Here is a 23,173-nt window from a genome sequence, read left to right as displayed (position 1 = left end):
TCACAATGGCGGGAAGCTCTCCATTCAATGGCATTCTACTTACACTCCACATCTGAACCGGCGCAATCACTCGCGAGAGCGCCGCTACCTCTGCCGCTGTCTGTGATTGTCATCTGTGTATCCTCGACGATGATATGTAGTACAAACAAATGAAGCGAGAGAACGATGCAGTAGAGATGCACCTTCTACATTCTTGACAATAGAAAGCGGCAATGCACTACGCTCGACGCAATCACCCTGACATGATTTCTCGGTGGTCCAACCAGTCTCGCTTCAAGGGCCTGCCAACAAATATATGTGTACAAACGTTGATCAACCGTCTTATTGAAGATGGAATAAGGTCTTTCGTAAAACGAAGGCCATAGATCGGTATTCGCACCCCATCCTGGTACTTTAGAGAACCAAGATAACTACTTCCGGTGTCCGATGATTGAACATCCTTGGACCAAAGAGCTGGACCGCTGGGGCTGTATAAACATGCGAAGCAGCCACAAATTTTATTATCTCTCCTCCGCAATTGATTTTTGCGGCATTCAGCATAATTTCTGCCTTTTTGGGAGAATGCACTGTTCGTTGCATCCATTCAGATGCGTTCTCCAGCCGACCAGATCTACCCATCGTCACCCGCGAGAGACTACAGCCTCTTCGGGTGTCATCTCCGAGCACTCACTGCGTATTCTGGACGAATATCAGTCGAATATATGGCGATTGTCGGGAAGAAGTCATCAGGGTTGCCGGGCTTGGCTTTGGGTTCTATGTGTGTAGACTTTTCAATTCCGGTTATGTCATGTCAACTATCCAGGCCATCCTGATCACTACCCATCCGGCATTATTCTGTCCTTGCTGTGAGCTCCAGCTGCGAAGGCGCGTCTTCTGTCCTTTTTATACGCCCCTATCTCATCGAAACCCGCTTCGTTGTAAATATCGAAGTCCTCGGTTCTCGAAAGCTGAGCCCGGCCTCATCTCGCCCCATTATCATCGGCTCGAGTCGTTTCCTTAATCTACGCGAGGAGTGAACATCCCTAACGTGCATACTTTTCCGAGCCGATGCTTATCGAGAGTTGAGTAGCTATGTTGCGTGTCCATATAAATGTGTTCACAGTTTCGGTAAGCCCTCAATATCGCTGCAACGCATTGGATACTTTCTCTTGTCTGCCGGCAAGAATCTAGGAAGCCAATCATCCTTGCTATCAAATACATCCCATCCCCGAGCGGAATAACCCTCAATACTTCGCTGGCGAAAACCTGCAGCCGATTGCAACCCACCTTGTCGGTATCATTGATCTTTCGCTGCTTGTTCGTCTGGCTATTCACAGCGTAGCACTTGAGATCTCAGCTTTAACGCACACCCAGCTCAAACATGATGTTGAACTGCCGACTGGTAGTTAACTCGGGATAATCAAGAGGTCTCCCGTGCCACACGTACTTTAGCAATGCAGACTTCATCACAACAATAACTACACCCCTGCCATTGGGCACATCGGGGTCCCTTTTTATACATACGCCTCTTGGCGCATGCTCCGAACTCAGACTTCTACTGCCATGCTTGTGCTTGCTGATCCCCTTATAAAGCAGGACAAATGGATGCGCAGTCAAACCCCGTCAAGCAAATTCGCCATACCTCAATGTATCTGTTGCAGTGCCCTCTTTGCCTTGCAGACAGGTTTGGGAACACGTGAAGTCGCGGGCGAACGCATGGCAAAGGCCTACCCGTCACTGAGGCAGATCACCTCCGCACCGAGGCCCACACCGGCGCCGCTCCGTCCAACATCCGTCCTCCTTGATTGATCACGTCGAATACACCACAGTTGTTGGAGGAACTGCTAATGAAGACGACAATCTCGCCACAACCTGGAGTATTGATGTAGATGGCCCTTGGTTTACCATGTATACAGCGAGAATGCTTCCAGGTAATATTTCCCAGATCAGCCCGGCACATCGTTGTCGGCGTCAGAAACCAAGGAGTCCCGTCCTCTCTTTTATCTCTTCTTCGACACAGTGGTCGCCTCCACCGTCGTCTTGGCCTCGCTGGCTTGACGTCGACCGTCCTCCGGGCTCAGCGCAGTCCATGTGTCCATCGAGTCGAGCCTCTCCCGTCAGTCGGTCACTTGACTCGGTCTGTCGATGTAAGTCGGGCGTCTTCGGATGTAATAGTCGTCGATATGTATCGATCTAGCCAGTCCCCTTGATACGCCTCCTCTTTCTCCGGCCCAAAAAGCCTCACGTCGACAGCCCTCATCACACTCCTGCCAAACTCACCCAGGAAAACAAGAGCACTCTTCTCCAAATGACAGCAGACACGCCTTCTTATACCCCAATCCCCAACCCAAATGTCGCCATCAAACGCCATCCTTCGCAACCTCACGCCATCAAGCCACTCACACACACTCACAAACACCCTCACTCGCTCACCTAACCCTCCCACAGCCATCACACCATCTTCCCCAACCTCACCTCACCTCACCTACCTTATCTCATCCCCAGACGCACGCAACTCACCGTAACATCCCGCCCGCCACATCTCCACATCGCCACCACCGGAACAGACCGACAGGCAGAAGAACACCAAGCCATCCGTCCATCCAGCAAGGAACCTGACTAGCATCCTTACACGACTCAACGGCCCCTAATGCTCCCCAAAACTCTCTTTTCACATCCCCTTGTACGGTAGACCAATCACTTTGGACGTAATTCAGCGAAAACTGCCTCATAAGCCCGTACTGGAGATCCAACCCTCAGAGGAACGCCCGCAGCTCCAGATGGGATACAACTTCGACAAGTCATACAGCCAACATCTCACTTGCATCACCGTAAAACCACAAAACCAGTCAAACGGTCCGTCCCGTTGCCAATGTCACTCACCCACCACAGAAGCAAAGAAATACCCTCGAAAGGGGGAAATCCCATTCGAGAACCTCGGCCTCAGCAAAACAGCCCATCTCCAATCTCAGAATCTTCTCTCCTTCCCAAAAACCATCTTGCCCCGGTCTTGGGAGAGGGTAAAAAACTCACCACCTTCTAAAACAAGACAAAACTCCCCATCCCAAAACACCTTCTAGAAACCGTCTAGACTCCAAACCACCTCACAATCTCCATACCAAACTACCCAAAATCCCCATCTCGTCTAACAAAATCCACAAATCCCATAATCATAATCGCACGCCCCGCGTTCATAGCCCCCAAACATCTGCCCTCTGACTGCTGTCTCACATGGATCCATCCGCCCTAAGGCGGAGACAAGACCCAGGGTTCACCGCAATCTTCCCTAGCCTCACCACCACTGCTGAAAAAAAAAAAAAAAACCCTTCCCAGCCAGCCTCCAGCGAACAAGGATCCTCCCCTCAAACGCGCGCAGGCAGGACCCCTAAACAACAAATCACCAAAGATGGAACCGCACAACAAACTGAACCATTGGCATTGGACCCCTAATTGAAAATAGCGCGCACAAATTCCAACCCTGCAGTGCCAGAAAAAGGGTACCTGAGCTGTGAACTGTGAACCCTGACCTAAATTACACAATCAAAATTCCGCCGCTCGAATTATTACAGCGGAGAAAACACCCTTCCCACATGTCTGACCGTCCTTTTTTTCGCCACAGGCCATGTGCAGACGGGCGCACGATCGCAATAACCGCACCGCGACGTCCCGAGAAAGCGGATACCCCCGACGATTCGGTAGTATCGTTATTAGTAAAATCTGCAAGGAGGTGGCGATAGAATTGAGGGGAGGAGAGAGAACACATTTTTGTGCACAACACCAAAAATGAATTTCTGGAGCCTTGCCACGATTTCCGGTCGATTTCCGCACAGCCGAGGCCGCAAAGGGTGGGAACAAACCGGCCGTTCGAGTTGAATTGGGCAAGGTCGGTGCTCTCAACTGCCGAGGTGGCGGCTCTCCCAGCGCAAACAAGAGTGGGAATCGTGCCTCTCGGCAAGAGGGCGAAAGTGGGAATTGCTCGCCTACGCAGGACCTAAACCCGTCTGTCGGTCGTCTCGCTCGGTCGATATTCGCGTGTCTCGGAATCTGTCAAACTGAAATCGAACGTCGGTAATGCGCGGACGAGCCGCCGTCGCCGCCGCTGCGCCCACCAAATAAAACAGCCAGGCACTGTCCGACACGTCCGACCTCTTTTCGGGCCGCCGAGAGGCTCAGCGAACGAGCCAGCCTGAACCACGCTCTCGTCGGCTTGGCCGCATCTGGATGGCGGTGAGATTGCTCCGAAAGAAATCGACCCCGTCAACGCGTGACCGCCAGTCGACGACCGGCCCCCTTATCTCGGTTTTCGACCGCAATCACCTGCGCGTGCCAAAGTAGCGGTGCACTTTTGAATCTGCAGGCCGTGTTCCTGTATTCGTAGTCAGAGGTTGGGTTAGGCCTCCCTGCATGCTTCCCGGCCCAGTCCGAGCAACGTGTTCCTGGGCCATGCCCTGCAAGGATAAGTCAGGTCCTGCCACCAATCAGTCAGTTCCTGTCATCGACTACCATGAAATGCCTGTAAGAATGTGTACAATATGTGATTGAGATTGTTCTGCAACTAAATCATCTTGTGCGTCTGTAGCGCATCCTTTGCTCCCATGCGAATTCTGATGCCGCATTGCCTAATTCCCATGCTCTTGATCTTGCTCCTTGCTAATGCCACTGCGCCGTAATACACCAAAAGCCTCGCGGCTGTACCTTCCTAAACAAAACTCCGGCTCTCATGTCGTCGCATTTCTCTTGCATCATTGTATGCAGAGATAAGAAAAGTTTTCCCAACTCCCCTCTTCCTTGTTGTGCGAGGTCCTTCCCTGACTCACGTCGCGGCCCCCCATTCGATCACTTGGGCGCCAATCACTCAACCTGCATTCACATGCAAGGTCAGAGTCAATTTTTTGGTGCCAAGACGTGGGCTGTTCGCGTGGGGAACAACACCAAGAGGGGTCGGGCTTGACCCCCCCCCCCCCCCCCCCCGCAGACACCCGAGTTCGTGCCGCGTGGGTGTTTTTGCCAGCGCTGTCGAAGGCGGTAAAGGCGTGTGAGTGAGTCGTCGTCGCTCAGCAAACGAAAGAGAGTTGAGTGTAGAATGAGAAGAGAAAAAACACAGAAAAAAATTGGTATGCATGCGATGCGCCTCAAATGCTCGTGTCCCCAATCCATCGCTATGCATATGCTGTCGAATCAAATGCGAATCAAAGGCGCTGTGAGTGGCCCGTTTCCCTCGGTGGCAGCAGCATCCGCAACCTTGGATGCGTTCCAAGGTGAGATGCGACCCCACGACGCAGTCTTGGCTATGCGCATCCCACGCTGCGAAATGATTCCTTGTCGCGTGTCGCTGTCATCAGGCCATGCGCTCGGGACCGGGCTCAAAAAAGACGTTGTATGTGTGTGTGTGTTGTGTATGCGTGTGTGTGCACGTTGTCGTGTGTGCAATGTGTGTGTGTCGGACGTGTGTCCACCTCTCTGTTGTCGTAACCCTTTGCTCCGATCATTGGTTTTCCTTGGTAGTTGTTGACAACGCATCTTGCGTCTCTCATTTTCGCAGATTGCTCCGCCCCCTGTTTCAAATAATTCGAATGTGCGAACATCCGACCGACCGAACAATTCTCCTGCTCGCGCCTCGCTTCCAGTCGGTGATCTTCGGTTCTAGAAAAATCGACAAATGCAGCAGGTGGTGATGACCCGCTAACAAACAGCTCATTTCGCAATAGTCGTGCCGGCGGCCAAAAGGCCACGCAAAAAGTTCCTGGCCGTAGGCGGCAGGCGGTAGACGGACGACTAGCAAAAGGTCCCTCGCTATTACCAAACAGTAAGGTAACGGCATGAGAAGGCCCGCAGATCGACTGCTTCTAGAAGCGAAGAAAAATGGATGCCGTCCTCGGTGCCCCAGACGGCGTAGTCGACGGTTTAGGTAGAAAACGGAACCCTTTTGCAGGGAGCCAGACGCGCGATGATGCTGACCATTCCGCGATATCGGATAAGGCAGGCACTTAACGTCGGCCCCCTGTCTGATGAATGCGGGCCCAACGCTTCCCCGTAAATTAGCGTCTTGGAGCCTGTTGAATGACGATTCCACCCGAGAGACACGGTGCAATCAGGGCAGCGCACACAACGTGCCAGGAATGCCCCCCGACCCTCTTGTTTTCGCTTTGTCCGCGGACAAGCACCGTCGTAGTGTCGCACGCAGGTGGGAAATCCACGGCAAAACACAAGCTTGCCGCGGGTGAAGTAATTCGGACTGGGATCCGACTGCTGACGTGCTCGGTGTCTGGTGTTGTTGTACATTGCGGCATCGGTGCTGGGTGCGTGGCCGGCGGCGTCCGGTCGTGGGGGTTCCTGCATCTTCGGTGCGCTTCATCGTCGGCTCGCGTGATGCTGGAGATCATGTGTTCGTGCAACGCTTATTGCGACACGGGAATCCATCGAGCTGGGACGCCGTCGGCGCCAACCTCGTAGGCCCGCACGCTCGCCTTCCGCGGCGGCAACGCCCAGCGGGCACGGCCTGGGCGCTGGTCGTCAAGCTTGCCCTGTTTGCGCATCGCCATTTCCATGACAGCGATGCGGATGAAATCCGAGTTCTCGCGCATCTCGCGCTGACGCATCGCTCCAGGCGGGTAAGAAAAGGCAGTCTGGTTCGGAGATTGTGAGGGGGGCTGATAAGGCGTTGACTGAGTCGTGCCTGCCGATGTCGTCGGAGAGGGGCCCCGGCTGGATGGAGGAGGTGCACTCCGGCTTCGCTGAACCTTGTAGGTCTGCATCTGGATCGAGGCAGTAAAGCTTCGCGTTCCCGTAGGCGCAGCGGCAGCCGTTGCTGGGTGGGGCTCTATGCGTGCATTGGTCGTGGGGTTCAGATACCGGCGGAGGGCCGCTGACGGCTCCTCCTCCAGCACGGGCGGTCGTCGTTCATCCGTGTACGGCACCTTAGGGTCTATGGTAAGAATGGACCGGGTGAGAAAGTCGTCTGGCGGAATTGACGAAAAGTTGATGTTGGAAATAGATCGGGCTGCCGAACGGAGAGCGCGGAGGGACGCAGTCAAGTTGGACTTGAAAGCCGACTTAAGAGGACGCAAGGGGAAGGTGTAGTCTGAGAATGAGAATTCCGACTTCACGTCTTCCTCATCTTGCGATTCGTCAAAAACTCTAAAGTCGAGCTCATCCACGGAGACTCGGTCGCGGGACAGTGGGTGATCCTCTGGCTGACCGGGAGGAGAGGAGATGGGCTCCAAAGACCTCCGGGGCTGTCGCGATCGCTTCCTGCGAGGACTTGATCCGTAAGGTGACTCAAGTGAGGACAGCGTGTCGGTGGAGAACGAGTCCCCGAGAGAGGGCATGGACTCGACAGAAACCGTTCGTGTTGACAGGACTGAACCGAGTCCGCTATCGCTAATGGAGAGATCGTCGTCCTCCAGATCATCGGGTGGGGAGAGAAGCAAGTCCATGGGACTCTTGCCAAAAGTGAGACTGAGCTCCTTCTCACAGACCTGCTGCCTCTCAATGACAGCCTCCAGAGTCATGGGCTGGTCCCGAGCAAGCTTTTGCTTGGAGCCACGTCTCTGTCTGGGGATATCAGTGACGGCCAAGAGGGCCAGCATGGCGGGAGGGACGGCATCCGGAGAGTGCACATCTCTAGGGCGGAACGATTTCCTCGTAACGTGGCGGGAGCCGTAAAACAAGCTGGATTTTGATTTTGAGGGGATCTGAACTGGGCCGGTGGGCGTTGTTGGCCGGGTCGTTACGCTCGTGGTTGTCCTGGGAGGGCTCGACGGCGCCAACTTAGACGTTTCGCGGCGAGCATCCTTCCTTTTGGCCATGGTAGCTGCGGTGGTAGTGGGAGAAGCAGGGATAGGCGTGACGGTGACAGAAACGTTCTGAGCATCCTTTTTCCGATCCAGCAAGGCAGAAGGCAGCGCCGTTCTGGGGGTGTTGACGGGGGGAGATGTCGTCGAAGTCGAAGTCGTATTGGCAGCGAGTTTGTCGGTGTTCGGTTTGCGCGTGGGAAGCAGAGGAGAGGGAGAAGCGACTGGTGGTGTGGAAGAGGCCGAGGGATGCCTATTGTAGTAAAGGAAACTCCTTGGGGACATCATGGCGTCTGGACATTCCCTGGGCCCTGGTGCGCCAGTGGCTCGGCGGGGCAGGCCGGACCCGACAGGCAAGACAGGTTGACAGGGAAGGGGTGGGAAAGGGACCAGACCAGGCACGCACACACTCCCTAGGGTGGTGGTACTTTGTGGCTCCCTGAGGTCAGGCAGAGACGGTGAGGTACCTCTGCAGGACAGGGCAGGGCACGACTGGAACCAGGATGGATGGGGGTTCGGAGGCGCTGGAAACTGGTACGGATTGGCGAGCAGACGGCGGAGGAGGCGGCGCTCAAGCTAGGGGATTCGACTGTGACTCTGAAGGGTTTGGGCCGACCAGTGGAGGCGTGCAAGGCGTGGCGGGCTGTTGCAGTCTGCAGAGGGCACGCGCAATTAGGGGACCAGTTCAGGCAGTTGTACAGTTTGTCCCTTGGGCTGGCACTTGGGATCTCTTGAGGTGGTGCTTGCTGCTGGGGGTGTGTGTGGGCGTGCGGTGCGGACGGACGTGCTCGTCTGTCGTCTCTGACTTCTGTAACCCCTTCTGACCTTCTGCCTTTCTGGGACTGGGAGATGCGCTGTGTCGTGTGCCGGGGGCAGGGATGGCCAATGTTTTGGTAACGTAAAGTCAACGGCGCGGTAACAAATCAGCGACGATGCTTTTCAAGGAGAAGCTCGAACAGGAATCGCGACGGGTCCTTTGAGGACGGTGATTGACGGGAAGTGACGCAGCGGGTCTTTTTTCTTCAACGTCTTGTATTCGTCGTATCCTTGGTTGCGGTGGTTCTGGGTGGGATCTGGGTCGCTGGGGCCCGGCTTTTGCTGGAGCTGCACCCTTATTCTCCAATCTCGCGCGATTTCGTAGCAAGGAACGGGCGGGACGATGGAATGTGCTGCCGCCCTTGCAGAGTGCAGAGCGCGGTTGCGAGTGAAGTGCAGATTGCTTGACCGTGAATGTTGGATCGGGTGGGTTCGCGTGTGGTAATGTCGGTGCGGGTGCGGTTTGCGTAAAGTTGTGGAGGCCAGCAAGCGCACGACTCGGGTCGTCGTCAGAGGTTGACAGAGGAGGGTGGCTGCTGATAGCGGAATGCGATGAGCGCCGGGAAGGACCTGGATTCGAGTTGGAGGTTGTAGGTTGACGGCTGATAGGCCTTGTATATCGAAGATGGAAATCCGTCACGAGGGTGAATTCGAGACTCGCGATGACGATGATGGGTATTAGTATTAGGTACGAATAATCGATATTCGGTCGGGAGGCCTGGTGTCTGTCTGGTATTGAGGATGTATCGGCGAGGTATTGAGCAGAGCAGTCGGCGCACGTCCCGAGAGGCGAAGTCGAGGTCGAGGTTCGTTCGGTAGGTGAGGCGGCGACGATGACGACGATGCACGAGGCGGCGATAAGGGAGAAAAGAAGAATAGAGACACCGAGAATGAAGACTAGCAGAGAAGAGACCACAGGTAGGTTGGGGGACTCTTGGTTTTAGGTGGCAGGCCAGAGGGCATTCGCTCCTTCCAGGTTATAGATCTGGCTTTGGGCAGAGAGATAAGTGACTATCCGTAGGAGCGGAAGGCAACCCGAGGCTGTTTCTGCTGTCCTGATTATCTGCACCTTAATCCAGCCCAGCATGACACCTCTCGCCTTCTGTTACTGGGCCGAGTTCCATACAACACACACCAGTGACCGGACTGGCACAGCACGGGCAGGCACCTCACACGTTGACACTGATAACGGGCCCGGGATGGAGTTGCTGATAAGGAACCTGGGGAAGGACAGGCTGGGAAGGGGCCATGGCCATGGATCATGACTAGGGACTTTGCAGCAGCAAGACACGGGGACGCAGACGACAGGCGCTGGATGGTAGACGACGGGACGTGATGCTGCCCTCCACTGCCTTTTTCAGAACCTCAGCTGGACCTGCCCTGCCTTGATTTGCTTGGATCGTGGTTGCCCGTGACGTTGTGCAATTGCTGCGGTAGACAGGCTGGGCGCAGGGCAAGGCAGGGACTGACGCCTCTTCCTGCCTCCTTCCTTTCCCCTTCATCGTTCCTGCCTCGCTCGCGCTTTCACCCTCCGTGCCTGCTTGCTTCGTTACTGCGTATTGCCCTGGCAGGCAACGGTGACTGTGTGCTTGCCCTCCGTGTGCGTCCTGCCTGATTTGGAGGCGTTTTCCTCGACTCCAAAGGAAAGCGCGATGGATGGGCGCACAGGCCCCAACTGATAAGCACCCGAAGCCTCCAACTTCCCCCAATTGTCGTCGTCTCTGCGTCTCTCCTCCTGTCTGGGCCCTTAGAGTTTGGGGTGACATGAGTTGAGTTGGGGGTCCTTGGGGGTCTCCAAGTCCACGCCTCCTCCAGTGTCCCGTCCAGTCCATGAATGTGGTCACGTTCATGCCACCGGTGGATCTCACCTCGAGACCAGCACCAGCCAGCCTGGATCACTTCTGGAAGGATACATAATACGAGCGCTCTTTCAGCTCTCACATCAACACCCCTATTGCGGACCATGACAGCGCCGCCAGTGTCACAATTACAGGGCTTCAGGGCCCGGATGACGGATAGCCAGCACCGTGTACTAAAGACGGCGACACACTGATACTGGATCTGCGGCCTTGATTGGCCCTGACGCTGCTGATGGTCCTGTGGCAGTGGTGAAGACCGTCATAATAGTGGGAATTCCAAGACATTCGGGGCCTTCCAGCAGGGTCTCACCGTGTGAGCGCCCGGCTGACCCGATCAGCGCCCAGCCCTGGAGCGCTCAAAGGACGTGGAGAGGCCTCTGAGAGAAAGAAAGAGCGAGCAGCTGAAGCCTGAGGTACTTAGCTTCTCAGCCAATGGCAAGCCGTAAGACCCACCCTGGGGATAAATCTGGAATAAACCACCTTATGTAAGACACAGCTCTCCCCAGTTATCTGGATAGCATTATTAAGCACAGCACAGTCCATGAGCATGGCTCTTGCACAACTGCCAAATGGCTATGCTATGCTATGCAGTGGGACGCTGTACCTGGCAATGTAATGCGTCGCTCATTTTATGCGTAATACAACAACGTGCAGTCACGACCTTGGCTTGGTGCCAGTGGTGCCTTCCTTGGACCTTCCCATCGTCGCCAACGTCGGACCGCCTCTCGTGTGCCTCTTGCTTATCAGCCCCCAACGACTCCATCCCTCCCACTTCATCCCATCCCCTCCATCCCCCCAAGCGCAACGCCCAATTACACGTTTTACCGATCGCCTCCGTGACCCTCCATCTCTACTAAGAGACCACCACAAGATCCGTCCGACCCTATGGGTGTGACACAGCAACAGGCACGCACGCGCTGTTCAATGAACTCTGGATCGCCTCGGCGCCCTCGGGCTGAAAATGATGACCACTTCTTCAGCACGGCCTGGGGTCCTGACTCCTTCCGCTGCTCTGGACCTGACTCTAGCCCATCCCGACAGTCAGTTCAAGATGCCGAGGCGAACGGCCGCAGAATCTAAGACAACCACCATCACCACAACTCGAACTATCGTCGAACCGTCAAGCCGCCCGCCTGCGGCCAAGCGCTGTGTTTGGGCCTCCACCAGCAACCATCATCGCCGCCAATCTATCTCCCGACGGCGGCCAAGTTCCCATGTCAATCACCGGACGGCTATTGAACCTCCGGTCCTTGTCCGGGGGCCTGCCCTCGGCGACTTGCAAACACGCACGCAAAGTCCACCTCCATCGGCCTCCTCCGACCCCCAGGATGAACAGTAACCTCCACTCCGTCCACTCAGACGCCTGCCTCGCAGAGCTGCCAGACTCAGTTGCTCCAGTTCTTTGAATCCTTGTCGACCTATGCGACGGACTTTCATTGACGAGAATGGCAGGCCGACGGAGAGCACTTTGCAGTTTCCCATGGCACTAGGCTCTAGCGCCGCTTACCATTCGCCTTCCGTTCCATCCGTTCTCTTGGCCACTCAACCATCTCGACTCCGAACCCTCCACCTTTGTTCCGTTCGTCGCCTCGAGCCCGATGAGCATGCCCTACCATCTGGCCCAGGATCCTTCAGTGGTCGTTGGGAAACCAATATCACCGCACTATCCGTACGGACCTCGTCGATCACCTCGGCGCCTCTCCCGCTTTCAGCACCTTCAGACGTGTCATCACCGCATTCACCCAACCAACATGAACAAACTCATCCCAAGCACAAGGAATCAAGAGACGAATAGCCGACGCTCGTCGATTCGACCGTCATATCTCTCGCATGGTGACATGTTCAATCGCTCGTTGCTTTTCACATGCATCGTGTTTGACTCGGCCTATCGCCCTTGCCCACGACTTCAACCTTGCTGCAGGTGCCTGACACGGAATACCTACCTGGGGGATGCAGAAGTTTGCCCTCCGTTTCTCTTCCTGTCGGGACACGGATTGCGCCCACGGATTCTCTCCAGCCGTCATGGCAAATGATATTCAGGGCTGTTTGTCTCATCCCGCCCGCCCTTCCCCCGCCATCTTGGCCCGTTCATCAGTTGCCCATCCCTACCCAACCCAGACCACCAAGCTTCCATCATCGATCATGTCGCTTTCCATCAGACACTCCTATCCGAGTGCAACGCCATCATCCAGTGACCGACCGCTTGTTGAACTTGCCCGAGAAATAACCCGATCAGCCTGATTGTCATTCGCTGCCTGCGTAACCTGTCAATACTCACATGCAGCCAGTGCCAAAGATGAGCAAGACGCTACCCCATGTTGCCCATCAAACAGCAAACGCGCCCCGGCATCTCGCATTCAGACACCGGACGAGCTTGCTTCGTACACATTTGCGCAGACAGACGGTCATCGACTAACGTTCAGCCAGGTGTGCGCGCGCCAGAGAGTCATCATGCACCACCCCGAATCTAGCGACGCCATCCCACACCCTCACACGAGTCTCACAACTGCCTTATCGCTGCGCTGTGATTCGCTCATTTCTACCCCAACCCTGCGTCATACAACGCCGGCAAGGTCGACTGGCGTTGGTCTTAGTGCGGGTGGGAACCGGGATGGTGGTGGTAACTTTTCCGCAAGTCGAGAAGCTCTGAGTCGCCCGCCATACCAAAACCAACCCTACAGCGATATGTTTTGCGGGGTAAAACCATCGATGGACGATGGCACGCATGCAAGGGACCTAACGTTTGTTTCTTCGCTGCCAGGACCAGCCATCAGCTGACTTTCGTCCAGCTCTGGGCATGCGCGCAAGATCCAATCCAACTCAAATCTCATGCACAGTCGTCGTTGCCGTCGCACAAGACACGAGCGCTGCAAAAGCGTGGGCAGCAAAGGCTTCCAGATCGTCCGGTTGCCCAAGATACTGCGGTGGCACAGACGAGAGACCTCCAACATTTCTCGACACCGCCAAGGCCCCAAGACACGGCTCCGGATCTCAACGGCGCCGTCTAGCACGTCCCCCTCCTAACCCAAACCTGCCAAAGGTGCCTCACACTTCTTCACCAAAACCTCCCGTAGCCCGAGCGGCGGTCTCCCAGCCCGTCTGTCCCGGTTCTTCCAAAGGGAGGCTGTCTCACGCGTAATTCCAACACCTCACGTGCCTCCCTGTCTGGCCTATCCGTGACCAGAAGCAACGTTCCCATGTGGCCCCGTCAGCGCCAGTCCAGGCAGGGTTGTAGTTTGTTGACACAGTCAGGAGAGCCCATCAGGCTGTTGTCTTGATAGGGTCGCATGGTAGGCAGACATCGGGCACACGCGGACAAATGCGCAGCCTCAACATCACCTGGGTGTCTTTCTTGCAGTTTCCCGTCAACCCCGCAGCCTAAACGTAGCCAGGTCTGGACTCTTGTTTTTTAAGCGGGTGTTGAGGCCTCGTTCTCACGCTGGCTTGACATGGGACCGCCAGCCAAGCCGCCCCCTTCCCACAACGACCGGACTCCGGGGCGCGGCGCGGGGGCGGGGCAGAACGGTGCACCACATGCTATCTGTCATATTGAACGGGTGTTTGTCTTGTGTGATTTCTTGCATATGGGATTCTGTCCGAATGCTCATACGCAAGTGGCAGTCTGCTAGATTTACTAGACGGGTGTTTGGCAGCCCGTGGCGTTAAGAGGTATCCGTTGGTTGCCTTGCATCCGCATAGCAGGTGGCGCCACATTGAGATATTGAATACTTTGCAGCCCTCTAGGGGGCTATTGTGAACTTACTGAGGCGGTATTCCTGTGATCCTTCCGAGAACATCCGTCTGTGACCACCGGTTGAAGGCCTGGAAAGTTGCCATATCGACTCCTGCCAGCTGCCCCCGACCCCGGTATTTGCTGTTTCTCCTGGGGCGATATCGAGTATACTCAAGCAGTGATCGGTGACGGCGCCAGGTATGCCTTGGTTGATAGCGATAGATTACTCACGGCGTTTTCCAGACGAGGGGACAAATCCCAGTCAGTAGGTGTGTCCCTCGTCGGAGGGGGGGGGGGGGGGCCTGCGACCAAATGGAAAGCCTACGTGAACGCGTATTCAGCAAGCGACATTGGCATGGGAAACAACCAAGGCTGGCTTTCGACGGTAGTCATCTCTATTTATACTCGAAACAAGCAGCAGAGATTTATTGCCCGGGGCTGTGTCTTCATTTCCCCCTTCCGATATTGCATTAGGGCATGCGTTGTCTGTTGTTCTGATCATGTCCATCACGTCTATGCCGTTGCCTGTCTATGTCTCTTATGATCCAGAATGAGCGGAGTGCAGGTCCTGACCGGTGAGGCACCTCGGTCTGTAACTCGTCATCGGTTTTCGCTGTGGGAAAGGACTTCTACAGCTAGAATTTCGCACGTATAAGAAGAGCAACGAGACGGGTGCGAGTGATCTTCTTGGGCATAATTCAGCTGCAGCCTGTCGGGCTCGATTGGATTCGAAATCGATCCGCGTGGTACTCAACCGTGTGACACTTTAGAAAAACTCTTCGTATTTACTTGTTGGTTGTTTGTGTATCCGTGATGATGCGTTTCGTGCTGTTGTCAAAGACGAATACACCATAGGCGAAGAGACCGAGGGACGACGCTGGGGGTCAATGTTCGTCATGGCGCACACGGCAGAGACTGGATCTTTAGCAAGCCCTTCCACTTGCGCATATGTTTTGGAGATAGATGAAGCATGGAGGTAAGCGCTGCGAACTATTTCTAGGCGGCAACGCTTGGAACGAAATGTGTGTTTCAATACACGGTGACGCTCCCGTCCCCTTTTAATATGACATCCTTGATGTGAGATAAGTCGGTTCAGATTTTGAGGTTGTTTCTATATATCAAGTTATGGACAAGGATCAAATTCCCTTACACAATTAGTAAAAACCCATTCTTCATTTCAAAGTATCATAGGGTAATATGTGCCAATCCAGGTCGATGAGTCGCACCCTAAGCCACTGAACCGAACTGAGTACCCATGACCAATAACCATTGTTCATCATCGGTCGATTATTTGTGTCTGAATAAGCGCAAGAAGCAGAACGTGGTCAGTGTGAAGGAGAGAAATATTTCAAGACATGGCTTCAGTACCGATAGGCTTTGACAGCTTCTTGCTGTCTGGCTTAATTAAACGATCTACAAGAAGGCAGTGATGTTGGCTGTTTGATTGAACTGCTCTCTTACGCTTGTATCACTGCTTTTATGTCTTGTTCGCGGAAGGACAAGCGAGCAACATCATGATTATCCCTCGCAAATGCCGTGTCGCGGTTTCTCTTCGGTATAAAGGCTCTGTTTGTGGACAGGAAATCAAAAGAGACTACAAGACAATCTCGACCTGGATTCATCGCGGACGGTTTTCTCCACTGCAAGAGCGATGCCGTTGTAACATTCACCAGTAACGTCTAAGCGGCCAGCCACCGACTTCCGACTCGAGATGCGCAAGCCTTGGTGTGTTTGTCACGAATACTTTCAAACCGGAAGCAACGAACAGCGGCGACGTCTAGCCAGGTTGACCAAGCCGTCGGTCACGCAGAGACGGCTATACTGACTGGCTTGACGGTTGACTAACGAGACTCAACTGGTGATAAAGCACGAATCTAAGTTCAAAGGAGATACCCAGACGAGAAATCTCACCATTTTGTCGAATCCAAAGCTCTGTAGGATTCTCATTCTTTTATGTTGTTGACGGAGGTCTTGCGGGTAAAAGCATGTACTTTCACACAAGATTTGCGCTTCAGTCTTGCCTATGTTATGGATGTATAATACGCTTCGTTGTCAGTTCGGGACAACTTCCTAGTATCTAGGCAATGGTCTCTGCAAGTCTGAGAAAACACTGTGAAGGTGATCACCCAAAACTTACGGCCTGCGGATACTCTTATTCCAGGGTCTGGGGCTTGTTTAATTTTCTGATTGAAAACGACAATACTTGCAGTCCTCCGTCGGTTCTCTTCCCGGAGTATTGGTTTCGTCGGATAGCTATCAAAATTACATCTTCGATGAGGGTTTCCAGTGTCGTTCTCATTCCTCCCTCTCAGACTCAGATCAAGAAACAGTCATGTGGAGAATGGTAGCACCTCAACTCGACTAACAAGATTCTAATCTCTACTTGTAGTATTGCGTGAAATCATGGCCCAAGCCTTTCGAGCCCTCTGATAATTGCGCAGCTACCTCAGGGTTATGTTTGCTTTCGTTGATCATCTGCAAAAACGTGTCCTCCTCCAACACTTTGTCGGGGTCCCTCTTGCAGAGCCTCCGCATGTTTTCTGTCGAGATAGGATCGGTGAAGTCACGATACAGCTTCCTGCGAACATCGCTGTATCGATCTAAGATGGATTCATCTGCCCTTCCCGTGGCGATCCCGTTCAAGCAGTCATACAAGCCTCCGACATCGAGAATCCCTCCTGTCAATCCTAAGCCACCGAATGGATTGCACACTAATTTCATTCTTTAGCATGCAAGTCTTGGAGAAGTACTTAGGATCAGACTCACGGTGCGCTGCATCACCCGCGAGGAGTACCTTCCCTTGTCGGAGCGATGGTGCCAGGCGCTGGTGTATTTTGTAAGGACTGAAGTTGACACATCTCCACTCATCCGCCTTCGGATTTCCTGGTAGCATCACCTCGAACTTCCAGGCTTGTCGTTCGAGATATTCGGCCTTGGTGAGTCCTGGTACCTCGCCGTACGTGACTCGCCACAGGCCATCGTTGGAGATCCTCGCAGCCATGTACCTACAATCATGATCAGCCAAACTCAGGCAGTTGTAAAAGGGTCTATCGGCCATACCAGTGCTCTCGGCTGATTACAAAGTTGCTGTCTGTGAAGCCGTGTTTGTCAAACGGATAGTAAGTCTAGGGAACGTCGAGTGATTAGCGCATAGACAAAGCGACAGCGCATGCTCTTTCACTGACATTCGTTGCAACAATTTGCTCATCCCAAGTCCATCCCGGGAACTCCATATCGCCAAAGAGCGATTTCCGGACTTGGCTGTTGGCGCCATCGCAGCCAATGACATAAGTAGCCGCCATCGTTTTCGAAGTGCCCTGAGCGTCCACCTCCACGATGGCTTGGTCATCGTCCTGCCTTACATGCGTCACCCGGTGACCCCAAAGAATACTGGCCTGGACCTGCTTCAGTAGATGATCATGCAAGATCTTGCCTAGTTTGTTCAGCGGCAAGCAGATCAAGGGATGCTTCAAAGAAGTTGTCAAGGAGGTTGTTGGAAGCTCGGCGATGACCTCCCCGCTGGGCTTTCTCCAGGTAACGCCGTGAGGGATGAACCCCTGCGCAAGAACGTCCGAAAGAACTCCTGCTCTGTCGAGCTGTTCTACTGCCTCTGGGCCGTAGTGAGTTGCTCTAGGTTGGTCGTCGAGTTCGTTGCCGGCGTCGACGAGCTGTACCTCCAGCCCGGCTTTGGCGAGGAGGAGGGCCAGTAAGAGACCGCAGGGGCCTGCACCCACGATAATGGCCAACGGCCGAGACATAGTGAGAATGAGTTGAAGTATAATTATAACGAGATTGAATTGTTGAGAACATATGTGCGCTTCTGGGAGGCTGGTTCAGGACCCTTAGTGCCACCTTTCCAGGCATCACGCATCTTATATCTAGGTTATCGCATGACTGCTGACAGCATGACTACATCTACCGACTGTAACGAGACTTCTCGGATAAGAACTACGTTGAGCGACGTTCACAAAAATTGTGGCATCATGTTGTAGACTCGCTGCCGAAACCTGGGCTGCAGCAAGGTGGGCGTCTTGGTACTCCCGCCAAGACATCCCACATACCCCACACGGCATCTGTCCCACCATCCCACATTGCCTGATTAGGACATTCTGACCAACCCACATCATGATGCCGCTGGACAAACGGATCCCCGAAACTCCATCTCGATGAAGCATTTCATGCAGTCGTGATGTCATATGGAAATAGTCTTAGGCAAGAGTCCGGGAAAGGATTATAGATACATATGATCGAGGTATGCCCTTCCTATTATCTGTTCAAGTTCGACTAGCAAGTAGTTAACGTTCTGTCAATCTTTCAACATGTCTTCTACCCCCAAAGTCATAAACGAGAGCGCAGATAAACGCTGGTTTGACGATGGGCATGCGAAGCATCACGTTCCACTAGCACCAGCCGTGCCCATCGACCCTACCGTCAACACCTGGTCCCGCTTCGGCCCTACCTTCGAAGCCTACGAATATTCAGGCTGGATTGACGAGAGCGTCTCCTGGAAAACGGACTGCTACATCGGAGATTGGTCGCCGCTTCTGAAAGCCCGCGTCAAAGGCCCAGAGGCCCAGGCCTTCTTCGAATTCATCTCTACCAACCGATGGCCCAACTTCAAGCCAGGTCAGGCGAAGCATGCTATCTTCTGCCAAGACAACGGCTGCGTGGTCGGTGAAGGCCTTATCCTCATGCTCGGGAAGGATGACTTCATCTTCACCAGCGGGCCTGGTACTGTTTGGCTGGCGTACCAGTTCCAATTCGGGAGGAAGAAATTCAATGCTACGCTTGAGCTAGTCACCCATGATTGGTTCCTCCTTCAAGTTCAAGGTCCACGAAGCGCAAAACTTCTCAATGAGGTTACGGCCGAGGAGGTTCAAGACATTGAGTTCATGCACTACAAGGAGCTCTCCATAGACGGCACGAAGTTCCTGTGCTTGCGACAAGGTGTTTCGGGCGAACTAGGGTTCGAGCTTTGGGGCCCTGCGAAAGACGCTCGGAAGATTTACAGCTCCATCGTAGATGCTGGCAAGCCACACAACCTCCGCCAACTCGGTGCTCGTACCAAGATGGTGAACCATGTAAGCAATCACTTTGATCTCTCATCTGAAACTCTCGAATGCCTTTTTTGACACTGTTTGCCATCGCAGGTTGAAGCAGCGTTTGCGACGCCGGCCGCCGACTTCATCCCAGCCGTCCACGCGCCCTCGAGCAACAAGGAGCTCGTCGAGTTTCGACGATATGCCAAGTCGATTGGCTTCGACTTTGACCTACACGTATCCAAGGCCAGCGGTAGCTATGGGACCGATCCCGTGCTGTATCACAATACCCCATTCGATCTGAATTGGGGTTGGCTTGTGAATCTCGATCACGACTTTATCGGGCGCGACGCGCTGGCCAAGCTGAAAGCCGACCCTCCGCGGAAGTTGGTGACACTTGTCTGGGATAAGGACGACGTTGCTGACGTCTTCGCATCTTTGTTCCGTTCCAAGTCGTATGAGTATATGGAAATGCCTCGCAACTTGCTCGGTAATGTTGTCGGTAGCTCCGTGTCGGTTGGAAGCCAGACCATCGGATATGCTGTTTCTCGGTGCTACAGCTACTGGTTTAAGGAGATGATTTCTCTCGGCATAGTACTCAAAGAGCATGCTTCACCGGGAACACAAGTATCGGTGAAATGGGGCAATGAAGGCTCGAAGCAGAAGATCATCAAAGCTGTAAGTTTATTCATAATTTGTTTTGGTGTAGTTGGTTGTCTCATATTTGCATACAGATCGTCCAACCTGCCCCTTACAAAGAAGACAAGAGACGCTGCAAGATTGTCTAGGAGGTTGTTGCTCAATATTGGAGCAGGTGCAATTCTCATGAAAGTTGCAGATGATCTCGCCAATAAAACATCTGCAAGTATCCCGTCGGGAGCTATATTAGTTGCCGGACCAAAATTAGTTTTCAGTTGTACTGCATCAATTAGTGGACTGCAGCTACCGTGGAACCCCGCATGATCGCTGCGATGGTCCCATAAATAAAAGTCCGATGCCGTCGCCCTCGGATACTTGTCAATCTCCGTCGCGGGCCGTCACGGGAATTTAAATCCTGTTTGTGGGGGATTGAACCGGGTTTACATGCATGCTCACTACAGGAATTGGATGCTCTTCCTTATCCTCTTTTGCCTTCCATTGAACTCCTCCTCTTGCCTGTTCGTCTTACTCAGCACCCAGCCAGCAACTGTCATCTGAAGCGATGACATCCAAGACAGCGCCTGGAACGTCGGTCATCTCATTCGCTAAAGAAGGCACCGTGGTACACAAGTGCCGCGTTTGTTTCAAGCCTTTCAAAAGGCGAGAACATCGAAATCGCCATGAGCGCAGCCGTCAGTCATTCATTCGCCTGACAGTTTGATGACTCACTTTTGCTTCAGCACTGACTGTGGGCGCAGACACTCACGAAAAGCCCCACATATGCCGGTTTTGTGGCCGTCGGTACGCTCGCAGGTATTACAATTGAACTCATGGATGTGCCTATCCTAGATATACTCATTTATACTAGTGACCTTGTGACACGCCATGAGAAAACTCTCCATGCGGACCAATGGCAGCCAGTCAGCCGTGGCCTCACGCAAAGTTCAGCCTCCGAAGGAAGAGACGAACATGAGTTGATGGACGATTCGGCTGCCGCCACCAATGAAGAAACACGGACCGATGTCGCGATCAGCAACGTCCCGGACAACTCAGCGTTAACATCGGGGAACGAGACGACCACCCCGCATGCCACAGTAACACCGATTGACTTCGGCTCCTTTGACATGAACGACGTCAATTTTGATACTTACAATGATTTATCACCTAGTTTCTTCGACCCTTTCCTCGGCGATGTTTTTGATTCCTTTGCTCTCCCAACTTTCGATCAGTCTGGGATAGGGATGAATACGGAGGATGCGTCCCTCGAGCCTTCGCTTGCTTCGGGAGAGACTCCCGTACCCCCACAAACGCCGAAAAAGGAACACTGCTTGCCGCGGATATCAAGGACAAAAGCCACGGCGAAACCAAGCATGATCTTCACTGAGGAAATGAGGGCACACTGCGTCAATGATCTGAGATCACATCTTACACCCGAGCGACTTGGGGACTTCCAAATGCCTGACACAGCCTGCTTGCAGAAATGTCTGAACTCCTATGTCGAGTTATTCCACGTTCACTTTCCTTTTCTACACCTCCCAACGCTCAGCCTCAAGACGGCTCCAAGCCCCCTGACACTGAGTGTATGTGCAATAGGTGCACTGCACAGGCTTGACAGGAAGCTCGCTGCGTCGCTTTATCTGACAGCTGAGTCAATTCTGTCCATCGTGGAGTTTGATACCCTACGCAACTGCTCGGCATTGCTACAAGACTGGGCAAAGCCGCGAGATATGCCAACGTCGGCATCCGCGCCACTTTCGCTGGCTCAAGCCCGCTTGCTACTCGTATTCTTTGCTTCTTTTAGTGGAGAGCCGCAGCTGATACGACAGGCTCTGGTTGGTTGCGGGTTCCTCTCTGCCGTAAGTGCTTCTCGTGTCTCCCAAAACATCCCTAAGTTTGCGCTAAACGCACTAGGAATTCCGGTCAAGAATGTCACGAATGCGGCCTGTTTCTACGGCCATAGAATTATTTGACTGGCGAACTTGGGTTGAACACGAGTCAACAAAGCGGTAAGGATTTTGTCCATGTTCCAAGCCTTGTGCCGATGAATTGACAATATGAAGCTTGATGTGCAGCAGCATGATTCTTGGGAACTTGCTTGTGATTACGTACGGGATGGTCCCGGGCTTTTCTATCCTCGAGGATGCCGACATTGGAATACCTGCCGATGATGCCCTGTGGGAAGCAAAGATGGCCTCTGACTGGGAAACTCTGGCAGCCAATAAACCGTTGTCACCCCATCTAGGTCTTCGCGAAGCGACTTCCGCCATATTTGGCCAGACGCCTCTTGAAAAGAAGTCAGATGTCTGTTGGGAGTGGTCGCCGTTCGCTGCCTCGGTGGTCATGCACAGCGTTGCTATCGCTATCTGGTACCTTACTCAAGGGCAGCAAGTATGCCACAGCGCGATTCGTAACTCAAAGGAAAGACATGACGCAAGTCAAATTGCCGCGGCTCTCTCTAGATGTCGAGATTTGCTCGCAGGAGTTGCAGACGCGCACACTGGTACTGAAGGTGCTTGGAATGAAGCCGAAAGCCCTCTGCTCTTCAATGCATTCGCCATATTACGCGTTTCTTACGGGAGGGCTTTCATAAGGTTTCACTCCCTAGACCGCTCTCTATTGTTCAAAGAGAGTAGCCAGGTCATGCTGTCCATCTTGAGACGCTATTTCGAGGCTGTACAAGATCGAGACCCTTTCATGACCATGGCTGTCAGCTGTGCTCTCGAGGGATTCGCCATACCAATACGAGCTGGTATTCTGCTCATGCGAAAGACAGCTGCGTTCAAGTGGAGTGTAGAGCACGCCTTAGCAAGCTGGGATGCCGGTATTGTGGGAATTTCGCATCAACCTGATTTGTGCTGAACGTGGTCAGGTCTACTTGTTACGAAATGGTTATATGCTGTTGAATGCTCGTATCGGACGAACGAACCTGTCACACCCGAGGAGAAACAGGTCTTGGACAGCGTCAGACAGCTCTTGAACGAAGTTGAGAGCCATAGGTCTGAGCAATCATCGCTAGCAGCAGAGCTGGCCCGTATGTGGGCAAGTATCTACGACGACACGTGGGTTTGGGGAGGTAAGAATGCAATGCTACAGGATCAGCTTCAGATACCTGACTGAAGACGTCACAGTTGCACCGCGGATCGGCTGGGTTCTCCGGGAACTTGCCAATATGTATGAAACTGGCATCGTTGCTGTATGAGTATATTGGAGGATCTTGACCAGTGAAAAGCTTGGAAGTGATTCATAGACGCCGGCTTCTGGAGATCTCGTGTCATCCCTCATCCCACATCAACCCTCGGCCATTTTCTTAGTGCG

At 53.6% G+C, this 23,173-nt stretch overlaps 5 protein-coding genes across 5 annotated transcripts; 3 read left to right on the top strand and 2 right to left on the bottom strand.

Moving 5' to 3' along the window:
- Nucleotides 1-6,377: 6,377 nt before the first annotated feature.
- Nucleotides 6,378-8,060, bottom strand: CGGC5_v001724 (uncharacterized protein; the record flags this gene model as incomplete). Its single annotated transcript, XM_032025217.1, has 1 exon — nucleotides 6,378-8,060. One exon carries the CDS (start codon nucleotides 8,058-8,060, stop codon nucleotides 6,378-6,380), a length of 1,683 nt encoding a protein of 560 aa, XP_031878194.1.
- Nucleotides 8,061-13,156: 5,096 nt separating this feature from the next.
- CGGC5_v001723 (uncharacterized protein) lies at nucleotides 13,157-13,471 on the top strand (the record flags this gene model as incomplete). Its single annotated transcript, XM_066150874.1, has 2 exons — nucleotides 13,157-13,188; nucleotides 13,237-13,471. 2 exons carry the CDS (start codon nucleotides 13,157-13,159, stop codon nucleotides 13,469-13,471), a joined length of 267 nt encoding a protein of 88 aa, XP_066009995.1.
- Nucleotides 13,472-16,559: 3,088 nt separating this feature from the next.
- On the bottom strand, nucleotides 16,560-17,938 carry terC-1 (FAD-dependent monooxygenase terC; the record flags this gene model as incomplete). Its single annotated transcript, XM_032025216.1, has 4 exons — nucleotides 16,560-16,891; nucleotides 16,947-17,185; nucleotides 17,241-17,305; nucleotides 17,366-17,938. 4 exons carry the CDS (start codon nucleotides 17,936-17,938, stop codon nucleotides 16,560-16,562), a joined length of 1,209 nt encoding a protein of 402 aa, XP_031878197.1.
- Nucleotides 17,939-18,499: 561 nt separating this feature from the next.
- Nucleotides 18,500-20,007, top strand: CGGC5_v001721 (uncharacterized protein; the record flags this gene model as incomplete). Its single annotated transcript, XM_032025215.2, has 3 exons — nucleotides 19,073-19,261; nucleotides 19,331-19,897; nucleotides 19,954-20,007. The coding sequence occupies 3 exons, from the start codon at nucleotides 19,073-19,075 to the stop codon at nucleotides 20,005-20,007; spliced, it is 810 nt and encodes a 269-aa protein (XP_031878196.2).
- A 1,578-nt stretch (nucleotides 20,008-21,585) lies between these two features.
- Nucleotides 21,586-23,057, top strand: CGGC5_v001720 (uncharacterized protein; the record flags this gene model as incomplete). Its single annotated transcript, XM_032025214.2, has 5 exons — nucleotides 21,586-21,714; nucleotides 21,770-21,864; nucleotides 21,919-22,679; nucleotides 22,728-22,931; nucleotides 22,987-23,057. The coding sequence occupies 5 exons, from the start codon at nucleotides 21,586-21,588 to the stop codon at nucleotides 23,055-23,057; spliced, it is 1,260 nt and encodes a 419-aa protein (XP_031878199.2).
- Nucleotides 23,058-23,173: the final 116 nt, after the last annotated feature.

This window comes from Colletotrichum fructicola (assembly GCF_000319635.2).
Source record: "Colletotrichum fructicola Nara gc5 chromosome Unknown KSG_Nara_v1_contig01, whole genome shotgun sequence".
NCBI classification, from domain to species: Eukaryota; Fungi; Ascomycota; class Sordariomycetes; order Glomerellales; family Glomerellaceae; genus Colletotrichum; species Colletotrichum fructicola.
This window is presented reverse-complemented; position numbering and strand designations above follow the sequence as displayed.